Consider the following 12,919-nt stretch of genomic DNA (forward strand, 5'->3'; position numbering starts at 1 on the left):
GCAGAGGACCCATTATGATTATTATTCTTTACGCAGCAGCTTCCTGTGATGCATTAGGAAGAGCAAAACTACCCTCTTCTATTCTTATTACATTCTTTGGAGACTGTGTGTTGCAATAATAAGAACCATTTCAGACCTTTTTGTCACTGTAAGAACCTTTCAGAAACTTTAAGTGCAGATTTTTCTTACTTGGTTGCAGTTCTAAAGGTAACCTTGCATTTTAAGAAACAAGCATAATAAGCTAAGAAGTAATTTATTACTGATAAAGTACAGCACATGGTAAGTCAAAATCATCCCATGAGAGCCAATAGACTAACCACTGTCCGAAGTACACATCGTCAAAATGTTTCGCAGAATGAGCCTGAAATATAATTAGCAATCTCACTATGGATATAAATCAAGCTTTGATAACTTAAATGAATCTTAAATTTGAATATTCAAGCACCAACCCAGTAGTTCCCTTTTCTGTTTCAAACAAAACTAAAAAGTTCCTAGAACTACAATGAAAATCAAAAAATCTTCAAATGTCCTGGTTCCTTAGATCCTGTGGGGAAATCATACCTACTTCAAAATGTCCTGAGGAGCTGCTTCACTTTCTGCTATGGGAATTGCATCACTGCAGAACCCAAAACCCTTTACTGAATTGTGAAAACAGATGAGAACCTTACAGGTGTCTCTGGTAGGCCAGATTCCAGCACACTTTTTGCCCTAACTTTTTTTTTTTTTTTTTGCCCACCAGCCTTCTTAACTCTCTGATGCCTTTCAACACTCACTGGAACTGAGATGAACAAACCAGGATCAACAGCCCTCTTGTATTTTATAGCAGAGTATAATCTTCAGGACTGTGGATGTCCAGATATTATGTTTACTCATATATTAATGTTTCTATATTTATAACCCATTAATTATTCATTGTAATTCACAGCATCTTCAGTAACCACTTTATCTTGACCAGGGTCATAGTGATATCATAGACTGTCATGGGAACAGTGGGTGCTAAGCAAGAATACACCCTGGATGGAATGGCTATCCTTCTATGGAACATGCATGCACACACACACGCACACACATTTGCACAGTATTCACACCTAGGGGCAATTTTAAGTTGCCAATCCAACTACTAGCATGTTTCAACATTGTGGGAGAAAATGAAAACCTCTGAAGAAATGTAAGTGGTGAGGAAGGTGCTATACAACTTTAAGTATTACTTTGCACTGTAACCTTATGTGCTGTGTTCCTTTTCTGTGTATTGTGTGTTCTGCTCTGGTCCTGTACGATATTTTGTACCGCTATATACATCTATATGATAACAGTGACATTAAATTTCAAATGGTTTCACTTTATATAGCTGCTTTTTGCTGACTTCAGCAAAATCCAGTTTCTTATGAAGTGTTCATTTTAGACAAATGCTTTAGACACAAGTTTAGCTTACATCTTTCATAATGTGAACTATTAAACAAAAGTATAGATTTTCACAGGGATTATTTTGGAGAATAAAATCAGTGCATTCATTATGTATATTAGGCACTGTTCTCTTATTTGATTGGTTGCTTAACCAGCATAATGTGCACTGCTATAATGGATTCTTTAATGACTCTTGGTTTATGGGGAGTAAAGGGCAGATGCTCTGCTATTTCACTTGAACACTGCTCTGATAAGTGTAACTGGATTTTGTGTTCTGTACATACTGTAACGATGTATGATAACAGATTTGTCATTCAATGCCAGATAAGCCATTCCTAGAACTCTTACTCATGCCAAATGTTCAGCACACATTACACCCATACTCCAAATGTTACTACACTGGTTCTTTTTTGGTTGCAATTTAAGAGTCAAGTTTAAAACGTACCTTTTCTACCCAACACTTTCACTACCCCCGATATCCCCCACCCCCCCTTTTTAAAAATTTTTTTATTTGTTTATATTTTTTTGGTACAGCATCCTTTAGTGTTAGAAAAGGTATGGAATATTATTATTATTATCATGATTATTTCAAACGATATCTTTGAGAGTGAGATAACTTGCAATTAAACAGATACACCACATGTATAATTACAAAAGGTTCTCATTTAATCACCACATTTACAAAGTTGGGCTTTGCATCACTGGGCAAACTTTTCTTATGTTTTCATTGCAGACTAACTCTGATATATTAACAATCTTCTTTAGAAATTGTCTTTCTAGGACACATATTTAAAATGGAATGTGTTGAAAATGTCTTAAAGCTTCATGAAGAATAATGAGGCTGCAGTGATTTTCTTTTTTTTTTTTTTCTTTTTTTTTTTTGCAACAAGGAACATCTTTAAGATATGCAACCTCATGCATCAAAAGATTGTACGGCATACTAAACTAAAGATAACATGCCATGGCCTGAAGAACCTCATTAGGTGATAGGTTAGATTTCTAATTCAGCTTTTACTGTGTCCCTGACAAGAACAAATTCTTGTCTTCTAAAGAGTCTAGCTCAATAGAGTAAAAGACGAATTAGAAAATAATGACTGTTTGAAAACTGACATTGGTGCACTGGCAACCTGTTGTCTGAAGTGTTTATGCTGTTCCCCTTTCAAATCATTTGCACTTAAGAGGTGCTTTATTCCCGTTATACAACTCTCCAAGTGTTCATTTACTTTCTTCCAGTAACAGTGGCACGGTCTCCTGCAAGTGATGCAGCCTTGCATGTCACAACATCATCTCCTACAGTAGTGATGGGGAGTAAAAGGAAAATATGCAGAATTCAATACATCAGAGTTTCCTTAGCGTCCCATCCTAACACCGCCGGTCACATTCCAACCCATCCCCTGCAGCCAATGAGTTCTGGTACCAGTGTTTTGAGCCCAGATTAGATTGACGACCCATTGTAGGAGTCCAGACAGGGGCTAGTTTGTATGTTTGTTGGTTTATAAGTTTCATTTGCTGACTCTCCTGATGCGCGGTTTTACAATAGGAGTGTCAGCCATTGAGTGTGCTGAAGTGGAGTGTGACTTCTTGGCTCATGTGGTTTTGGGTTTCTGGCTGTCTGAAACGGTGGTGTTGGTGGAAAGAGAGCTTTGCTGCTCCTTTAGCCGCAGATGCCGAGGTTTCACCGGCAGAGCTATGGCCAATAACACACAGGCTATATGGAGAGAAAAGTACCAAGACCTGAAAGCAGAAGAAAGAAATTGTGGAAAAAAGAGGGTGAGAATGGAAGTAAAATCTGTTAAATACAAAAAGATTTATACTCGTATATATTTATACATACGCACCACTTTTTACAAATTTAACAATAAAAATGTATAACAAAACAAAGATAGCAATTCCGTCACAATTAAGATGCTATTATTGACATAACACGCATGCAAGTACAAAATGTAAGACTGGCGTATTGTATATTTCTGGTATTTTCAAGACCTGTGGTAACTATGATGATTTTTAAAAAAACTCATGTATATATTTTACATGATGTGAATTATTTCTGTACAAGTTTTAATTTATGCTCACTTTGCGTGTGTGTGGTGTGTGTGTGTTTGTGTCCGCTCACCCAGAGGTTTGATTTATACTCTTATCACATAGCCTAAATATGAGCAATAGAGGAATATAGGAATCTTAGTTAGTCACCATTGAACTGTCAAACCCAAATTGTGACAACAGAGGAGAATAACTATTATGGGATGTGGGAGGAAGACTATGAAGATGAAAAATAAACCATTTCACATGGCACACAAGGAGTTAATCAAGTTAGTTTGAAATCAATCATGTACTCTACTCTTTGTTCTGTAAATGATGAATAATTCATGTATTCGTCTATGTATATTTATGCAAAACTGGAGAACCCTGTGTAGCGCTCTGTAGCATGACCGATTACTCTGGCTTGTGAATATTTTGTTTGCATGGAATATATATTTATTTGAGCACATTTAAGTGTTTGTAGTGTTACTATAGAGGTGAACTTCCAGCACATAGTGAATATTAAAATGCTGGTTCCTTCAATAACAATGAAGCATAATAACAACATACAATTAGAATTTACTTTAATTCATTTTAAATTTGATTTTATTTTTAGTGGCAGGGAAAACCAGTTGACCAAATGTTAATGGATAATATTGGATACATGTACGTGGAATTAATTTAAGTGTAAATCCACAACAATTAATAAAAACATTGCAAACCTTCTAATAGAGAAATCATAAGGCATTAAAGAGAATAATGCTCCATATTAATGATAACTGTATAATTGATCATTGATAATGATAACTATAGACATAATGACATGCTGTGAAAACAAAAAATACAAATATAAAATACAAGATTTGTGGGAAAACTGTGCAGAAATGACAATTGAGATGTATGAACAGTATGAACTATTTAATATAGTTTTAATAATACGTTATTTTAATTAATATAGCTGTTCTCCAAAACATTGTATTTAGCTCGCTTTATCCACTTTTATCCGTTTTTATGAAGATCTCAGAAATCACTATATAGTCTGCTAAATATGTCTGATCAGTGGGGCTTTATCATTTGAAAGCTAATCTCTCATTCATTTTCTACCGCTTATCCGAACTATCTCGGGTCACGGTGAGCCTGTGCCTATCTCAGGCGTCATCGGGCATCAAGGCTGAAAGCTAATCTCTATCACATAAAAATAAATAAATAAATAAAAAAAAAATTTATTTATGTAGGCTTTTGTAATATGTAGAGCTAATGGATCATTCATGGAGTTTAAGAAAATCTTTTGAGAGCAAGTCTGTACCACAGTGCCACAGTGTAGCGTCGTACCTGTAGAATTTGAGTGAAGGACCCACAGACAGCAGCACAAAGGGCACCACGGTATAACAAATGGCTATCTGTGTGCTGGCCCACGTGATGACATCATACACCTGCTTGTGTGTTGGCGAACCCAAAAAGTACGGCCTCACGTTGTGCCTCACCTAAAAAGGGAAGGATGGGAAGCATAAACAGAGAATGTAAATTCAAAAAATAGGAAGGACGCGCAAAGGGTTATGGGTAAATTCAATTCTATTTCTATGCCGCTTTTAATGGACATTGTCACTAATCAGCTTTACAATGTACAGTGTTCACTGCTAATAAAGTTCATTAATTAGTGTTGCATGGTGCAAATATAAAAATCTATTTAAAGTAAATTATGTAATTAAAAAGTATACATTAAAGTATGTAAAAAAATATATTAAAGTTGCAGTTTGTAGATGTATTATAATAATATAATTTTAAAGAAAAACTATGATCATGTAATATGTAAGATCAACCCAGATTACATTTTCCAGCCACGAGTTTCTGATACATGTAAAAAAATGTACCACGAGTAGAGTTTTTAGCGAGTTCAGGCAAAGATACCATAAAAAATAATAAAAAAAAAAAAAAGAATGAATTAAATTTATTATAATGTCACATGCAAATGGAGCAATTCCTGTTGGGCTAAACCAAAAACAACAACTTAACTACTATATATTCAATACTAAATAATATCTTTTAAAATTAGCACTTAAATGTAACAAATGCCTCAAAAATCACATTTTTAAACTTGGCCACAGTGAGTTTTAAGACAAGATAGACAACAGCGCTACACAGTCTTCCATCCATCTTACTTAATTGTTAACCGCCTGACAGGCTCCACAGTAACTGACTACTTAAATGGATCAATCTCCTTCCTGTGCTGCGTCTTCAATAACCCGCTGAAGTCTGATCTCCTCCATGTAGAGGAAGAGCAATGGACTGTAGCCTGTTATTCAATTAGCAAAAAGTTTAAAGAGGTTTGGTTTCAGCTGAAAATGTTCTGCTTTTCAGACGTCAGGCATTTCCATAATATTTATACAACAATAAAGACACACCAAATCTTAATTCTTTTACTTTCTACAGCATTTAACATTTAGCTATGGAATTTATCCTGAGGAATTAAAAAAAGTCCATTAGGTAATTATAATCATTTATATCAGTTGGAAAACAACCTGCCTCATAAATACAGTGCATTTGGACATCACCATCAGTGACCTAATAAATATACACTACACACACACACACCCCCACCCCAAATGATAGTAGATAGTACTAGTTATTAATTTTGATATTACTTGCCACTTTACTCTTATATATTGTATATTATGCTATTTGTGTTTATTTATATTTTATTTATTTAGTTTTATCTTACTACATTTGTATTAGTTACAGAAACACATGACTCAGTGATCCTCCAGGAAAACAAGTGAGTCTCAGACAAAGACCCGGTACAGATGCGATACGGATATGGACTCATTTTCGCAGCGAATATCTCAAGGTTCTGTTACCAAAAAGTTAATTCATATTATATATATATAGCAATGAATCTGATGGGAAAATGTGAATCCTGTTCCAGCTTTTCAGAGGTTCCCCTGATGCTGATTCACATCAGGGGGTCAGTACTAAATCTTAGATGTCAGTATTATGCTTGTGTGGTGTGTCATGAAGAGGCTCCTCACCGCCCTGGCTGCCAGTGTGACGACGATACCAGTGAGAAAGGTGAGGTAGTAGCCTGGGTATGCTCCATGCCACATTGCTGAGAGCAGAAAGGTGGCAGCTGTTGGGTTGTAAGGACAGCGCTCATAACACACCCTGCACAGGAAATACAACAAGCTAGCCACAGTACACTTTCAATATAAACAGACATCCTTCTGAATAAGTCATTGTCTCTTTAGTCACCATTATGATTGAAATAAACCAAAATGATCTACAAGAGGAGTGCATAAATCCAGCATATGATACTGCAAATTACAATATTTTTAATGACAATATATTTGCATCCCCATAAATAATTCTGATTATTGCATGTTATTAGTGCCATATACCCCCAAGTATCACTTTAAATTACAGAAGTCGTGCTGCAATAGTACTGCCGTATTCCACCAGTAGATGGCACACTCTTAAACAAAGGATTCTTTTACATTCAAATCATTTAATTCATGTCTACTTCCACATAATGGAAGGAATGGGGGCATAGAAGCTTTTATTATCGCCACATATACATTACAGCACAGTGGAATTCTTTTCTTCACATATCCCAACTGAGGAGGTTGGGGTCAGAGCGCAGGGGCAGCTATGATACTTTGAGAGCCTTGATCAAGGGCCCATCAGTGGCAGCTTGGCATTTGAATTAAATTTATGATGCTAACAATGTGAAATCCTTTGTACAAAAGATTTTCCATGAATTCTATCCCTTTCGTTGATGTGTTTGATTGGGTTTTAAGTTGAATCAAGTTGCTAGCGTGAGTGCATGCTGTCATTAAGACAAAAGGAGGGCATACCTAATACTCAGGTATCCTGAAATATCACTCTGAAAGACCTTTTGCTCATGTCTGCTGATAATATCATAATACCAATGAAAGCTGCTGTATTCAAATAGCCATTAATACAAAACAGATTTTTCACTTAAGGTCCAGTTTCACATTTTCACCAAAGGTTCCAGACCATTGAAACCTACATGTTTTCCAGTACTGAACTATCTTTCTTTTATGTATGCATCTCAATTACGAGTCTTTTTAAAACCTGGTTACCTCCAAAAGTAAAAAAATACAAAACAGCATTTAGCAATTTATATCGAATTGTGCCACAGCAGCATCACAGACATTCGACAGCCGCTATCTGACTTCAAACTGAATTGATTTTGCTTAGGTCCATTTCACTATGGCACATCCAGCAACTTTAATCAAAGTCTGGCTTTCTCTGTGTGAGAAAAATCACACTTGGCTAACAAGATTTTTAGATATCTTTAGGCAGCTTGATTATTTATGACAACCGCATACATGTAGGAAGATAAAAGGCAAGGTCAGAAAGCAGCCTAAATAAAAACATTACCATGTTGTTCTAGTGAAATACATGAATAGTTCCATAAAGTAGAGATGTCAGAATATATTTATGGGCAGAAAACTGATTACAAAATCAAATTTTTTTTCTGTTTGGCAGAATTAAGCTAACGACTGATGGTTTCCCAAATGACCACACACACACCCAGATGTACTGTAATTACTAAAACAGCAGAGTGTGAAGTGTGTGAAGTGAGACTGTAAACCTTGATCCAACAGCCACTCTCACCTTTTGAGCCAGTGGGCAGTCTGAATATTCCAGTTATCCAGGAACACCTTAAAACTGGTTGCAAACTGAAACAATAAAAAAAACGAGACTTTGAACTTTTCATTCATATTTGATTCACATAACGAATCTCAGGTAATGGGAACAAACTGACCTCTATGTTCATTATCCTCAGGTTAGAGATGAGATCCCACCGTGGCACTCCGTCACTGTCGTAGCCATTAAAGCCAAATCCAGCTGCGTTGTTGATAGCATCAGCTGTTTAGATCAGACACAGGATATGATTAGGGGTTACAGCTATTCGGTCGTCCTATATGCAGTGACTATTATGCTCATGAAGTGATGTTGGTTACATATTGATCGATTATAAATTCCTGACACTGAAAAGCTTTTCTAGCCTGTAATTTCTTGTCTCTACCTGACAAGAATAAAGGCCCACACATTTTTTTTATCATGTGACATATAGCAATATCAGGAAATGGATATTGAGACTATCTGAGATTATCTTATATGATTATATAACATACCTCACTCACAGGAGGTGGGAAGATGATGAAATGCCAATGGATATAGAAATGCTGTGAATATGCTGTGATATGAAAAGACTGGAAAGCTGAGATACAGAGAGACAGCCAGCTACACGCACCTAGAGTCCAAACAAAGTAGTATTTGGGCCGAGTGGTCAGCATGGATAGATACAGGTAGACCACTTGGGCATAGAAGGGCGTGTTGGCAATGAAGTCATCGTCGATGTTTCGTTCCACAGGACAAACTTTACAGACGGACAGAAAAACTAGCAGAGAGATGAAGCAGGTGGCAAGCTTTCGAATGACCTCCATCTGCAAATAATCCAAGAAACAAATGAGAAAATAAATCAGTTATCACTTAAAATATAGCTACTGTAGGATCTACATAGCAACTCAGCAGCCTCTCTTTTCTCTAGAAGTTAAAACAATATTTAAAAATAATTCTCATTATGCCTTACTATTTTCAAAATGATATTTATAAAAATGTGTTCTTAAAAACACAGCACAGGATATTTTTAGCATGATCGTTTCCAAAATTACATCCTGTAGATAATTACAATAATCAGGCTTCTACATATAAATAAACAGCTTTTACAGTAAAGGCTCCTCTGTTCCGCAAGAGCCATTCGAATATTTATTGCTATGTGTAAATCTGAGAAGCTCAAGCAAGATATAGTCTTAAAAAAACAATGCACAAATATCAAAGGCATAATATTAATAAAATGCGATCAATTAGTTCCATTTCTACACTGTCAGTACTATATCAGTTCAGGCCTTACATTAGGTGATGGGTCATTGGGCCTGGTCTTCCCTTGCAGTCTGCTATTGCTCTCCTGCTCTCTGTGGCGGAAGGGTTTGCCCTCGATGAAGGCAATGTAGTCATTGTAGGAACAGGTGGGACCTGCCAGGATGCCCATGAAGTTACAGTTATAGCTGAAGTATTCAAGGAGGCTGGGCATCCGCCTGAAAAAAACCCAACTGAGCTCTGTTACTGTGTCACACCAAAAACATGAGCTACAGTCAACTGGAGCTACTGAAAGAAGGTCAAATGGTGATCAAAGACACAAGGATGAACAAAATCCAAAGTTTAATACAAACTACTGATAACTCTGTGGTAAACAAGCCAACCTGCCTCTTACGGCTGTACGGAGTACGATTATAACCTTTTTTATGACTGTAACCACTCTGGTCTCTGTTTGATTTGAGCTTTATCTAATACAGAAGAAAGCTAGAGAAAGCTTCACCAGAGATGCTGAATATGTGAACTTTTAGTTTATAACTGTAGAACTCCGATAAATGCCTAAACGCTACAAGATTTATACATTCCTAACTCATGTCAGTTACGGCAGATAACATAAAAGGTCTATGTTTTTTGTGGTCCTAGAGCAGGGGTCGGCAACCTTAAACACAAAAAAAACACAGGGAGCCACAAAACCCTTTTGACATCTAAAATGAAGAGAACACTGCATATATCGTTTTTTACCTTTATGGAAAGTATAGAAAGAGTGTGTAGTGTGTTCATTTATGAAATCAATGAACTGCTACGGAGTAAACAAAATTTTATTTCTGCAAGCAAACAAAAATATTTTGAACAGTTTGAACTAACCTTAACAAAAAAGACGCTGGGTTGAAGGTTACTTTCAAATAAAATGTTCAATGTCTAATTGAGTCCTCTTCGTATTCATGACCAGGGCTCTAGACAGGCAAGTGTGACATCTCCAACCCCCCCACAACCCCAATTTTTTTCATTGGTTGTTGCATTAAATCTTACCCATATACAATAGTGCTATTTTCTGATTGTCTATTGTGTAGCCTCTTTTTTTGATTGGCTGATACGTGTCAGGCTCGAATAAGAGCTCCAGGTGAGACGCGCTTGGTTCCTGCCCGGTTCCATAGAGACAGCGGTGCGGACTGATACATTTTGGGTGCTGCGGCATATTAAATATATGATAAATAGTCAAAAAGTTTTTCTGCGTGAGAAGTACAATGTGTGGCGGGAGAGCGTGACAAAAGACTGTCACTCTCAATGCGTGACACTTTACAGCCCTGCATGACATCAAAATTTTAACTTGCCGGCTGCAGCAAACTAAAAATGCGTCTGCTTCTGAGTGTCGGATTTCGAAAGTTGGCAGTTATGTCGCATATTTTGAGCGACAAAAAAATTAAACACGGTTTATATTTAATGTTACAAGAGCATCATAATCTTAGAATTTAGAATTACATTTTCTAAAAAAATAAACTAACTAAAATAAAATACATTTAAATTATATTTATTTTCTAAATCTACAGCAGAGGGATGAAAGAGCCACTTGCGGCTCCGGAGCTCGGGTTGCCGACCCCTGTCCCAGAGCGTCCTTCAGTTTAGAATACCTTCACTTATGATTCTCAGAATGTGGAATCTCACAGAATTTCTTGCTTTCAAGCAGATCCAAACAAACATGGCAGACAACAATTCAGCTCAGTGGTTGTTCAGGAACGAGGTTAGGATTGTGTTTTTACAAGAGACAGTTGGTGTCCTACCACATTGCAGGAGGTCGAGAATTTTTATGGCCACACATAAGTCAAGAGAACATGAGACATGACAAATAACAATTGGTTTTATGAAGAAGAAAAAAATAAAAAATTGTCTCTATTTTCCATTAAAAGTTTTCCTTTGCTCTTATATTACAAACCTGATGGCCAACAGCTTCTGACCCTGATTAAGCTGTTCTTCTTTCCGTGCCATTCCTGTCAACAAATAGAAAGAAAGAACATACATATAATCAGTAAACCTTTGTGGTTGCTGTAAACTAATTGCTTAGTCAGTCAACACTTAAAGGCTAACTGGGTTCTTTCCATGTTCTCTACTGGAAGTAGTTGGTTTTACTTTAGAATTTGTTTTATTGAATAAATAAAACCTTTGTTGAAAGCCAAGTACATCAAGCACACATGGTAACATTATGTACTGTGTCAACTATGGGCTCAGTGAAAGATAAATGACCTTAATAAAAGAACACAGAATTAACACGCCCAGTTCTCATCACTAACATTACATGACCGCACTTCACAATATCAAAGTCCAACCCAGGAAAAATAACTGTGAGGGTTTTGCTTCCATCTGAATGGTGGAAGAAGCTAGGAGATTATAGGCATTAATAGAAGTTGTTGTGTTAGTAAAAAACACAACAAAAACAAAACATACGTCATTACATCTCTCCACATTCAAATATGTGTACTGTTGTCATGTTTTCTTGCCTCACAGGGTGCAACATACAGACAGAGACACACAAGAGTTACTGATGTCACTTAACCCGTCCATCCATCCAGCCACTTTTCTGAACCGCTAACTCTACTCAGAACCTGGGACTCTGAGCACAACCCATTGCAAGGCCAACCTATCACCACCAATCACACACACAATCACATATTCTAAACAATTTAGACATAGCAATCAGCCGACAATACATGTCTTTGGACTGGGGAGGAAATCTTTTACCAGGAGTAAACCCTGAAGCACAAGAAGAAGCATATAAACTTCACACACAGAGGGTGGAGACAGTAATCAAACACCCAAGCAGAGAGGTGTGAGCCAAATGTGCAAACAACTAAGCCATCTGAGTTCAAACTTCACCAGTCAAAGTTAAAAACACAAACAAACTGAGCACATACTGTACACTATATGGCCAAAAGTATGTGGACATACGATTGACCAAAACACTCACAGTCTGTTCTAACAAAATTGGAAGCACGCAATTGTAAAGAATGTACATTTATTTTGTATTATCCCAATTTGCCTTCACTGGAACTGAACCTGTCTCAGCACAACAATACCCCTGTGCACCAAGCAAACTCCAGGAAGGCATGGTTTCCAAAGCTTGTCAAAACGTGTAGAAGAACTGGAGAGTCCTGCACAGAGCACTGACCTCAAACCCAATGAACACCACTGGTACGAACTGGAACACTGACTACATGCCAGGCCTTCTCAGTAACATTCTTGTTGCTGAATGAACACAAATCCTTTACAGCCCTGCACCAAAATTCTAGTGGAATACCTTCTCAGAAGAGTAGATTTTATACTAACAGCAAACAAATCTATAAAGGGATATTTACTCAGCAGTGGAAACAACAAAATTCAGTAATTTGTTGAGTCATAAGTTACAAAGATTTAAGACAGAGAAAGAGGTAATCCCTGGTTAATGTGAAGTGAGAAAAAGGGTAGCAGTACCATCATTAAAGGTAATAAACTGTATAAAACCCTTGTAAATCTAAAGCCTGGTGTTGTGGACATCTCTTTTGAAGTTTATAGGCAGTCCCTTACTAAACTCAATGAGACTGGAGTGCAGTGAAACAGGCGGTAA

The 12,919-nt window shown here is 36.8% G+C and overlaps 1 protein-coding gene across 1 annotated transcript in view; it reads right to left on the reverse strand.

Annotated features, from left to right (window-relative positions):
• Positions 1–2,047: 2,047 nt before the first annotated feature.
• Positions 2,048–12,919, reverse strand: part of mboat2b (membrane bound O-acyltransferase domain containing 2b) — a 31,671-nt gene continuing 20,799 nt past the window's right edge. Inside the window, exons 6-13 of the mRNA XM_060866406.1 lie at positions 11,255–11,309; positions 9,362–9,545; positions 8,702–8,894; positions 8,210–8,313; positions 8,059–8,123; positions 6,450–6,582; positions 4,756–4,907; positions 2,048–3,138 (exon numbers count right to left, since the gene is read on the reverse strand). Coding sequence (XP_060722389.1) covers positions 2,991–3,138; positions 4,756–4,907; positions 6,450–6,582; positions 8,059–8,123; positions 8,210–8,313; positions 8,702–8,894; positions 9,362–9,545; positions 11,255–11,309 — 1,034 coding nt within the window. The 3' untranslated portion in view covers positions 2,048–2,990. The remainder of the gene's footprint in view (positions 3,139–4,755; positions 4,908–6,449; positions 6,583–8,058; positions 8,124–8,209; positions 8,314–8,701; positions 8,895–9,361; positions 9,546–11,254; positions 11,310–12,919) is intronic.

Source organism: Tachysurus vachellii, chromosome 3 (assembly GCF_030014155.1).
Source record: "Tachysurus vachellii isolate PV-2020 chromosome 3, HZAU_Pvac_v1, whole genome shotgun sequence".
In the NCBI taxonomy this organism is placed as follows: domain Eukaryota; kingdom Metazoa; phylum Chordata; class Actinopteri; order Siluriformes; family Bagridae; genus Tachysurus; species Tachysurus vachellii.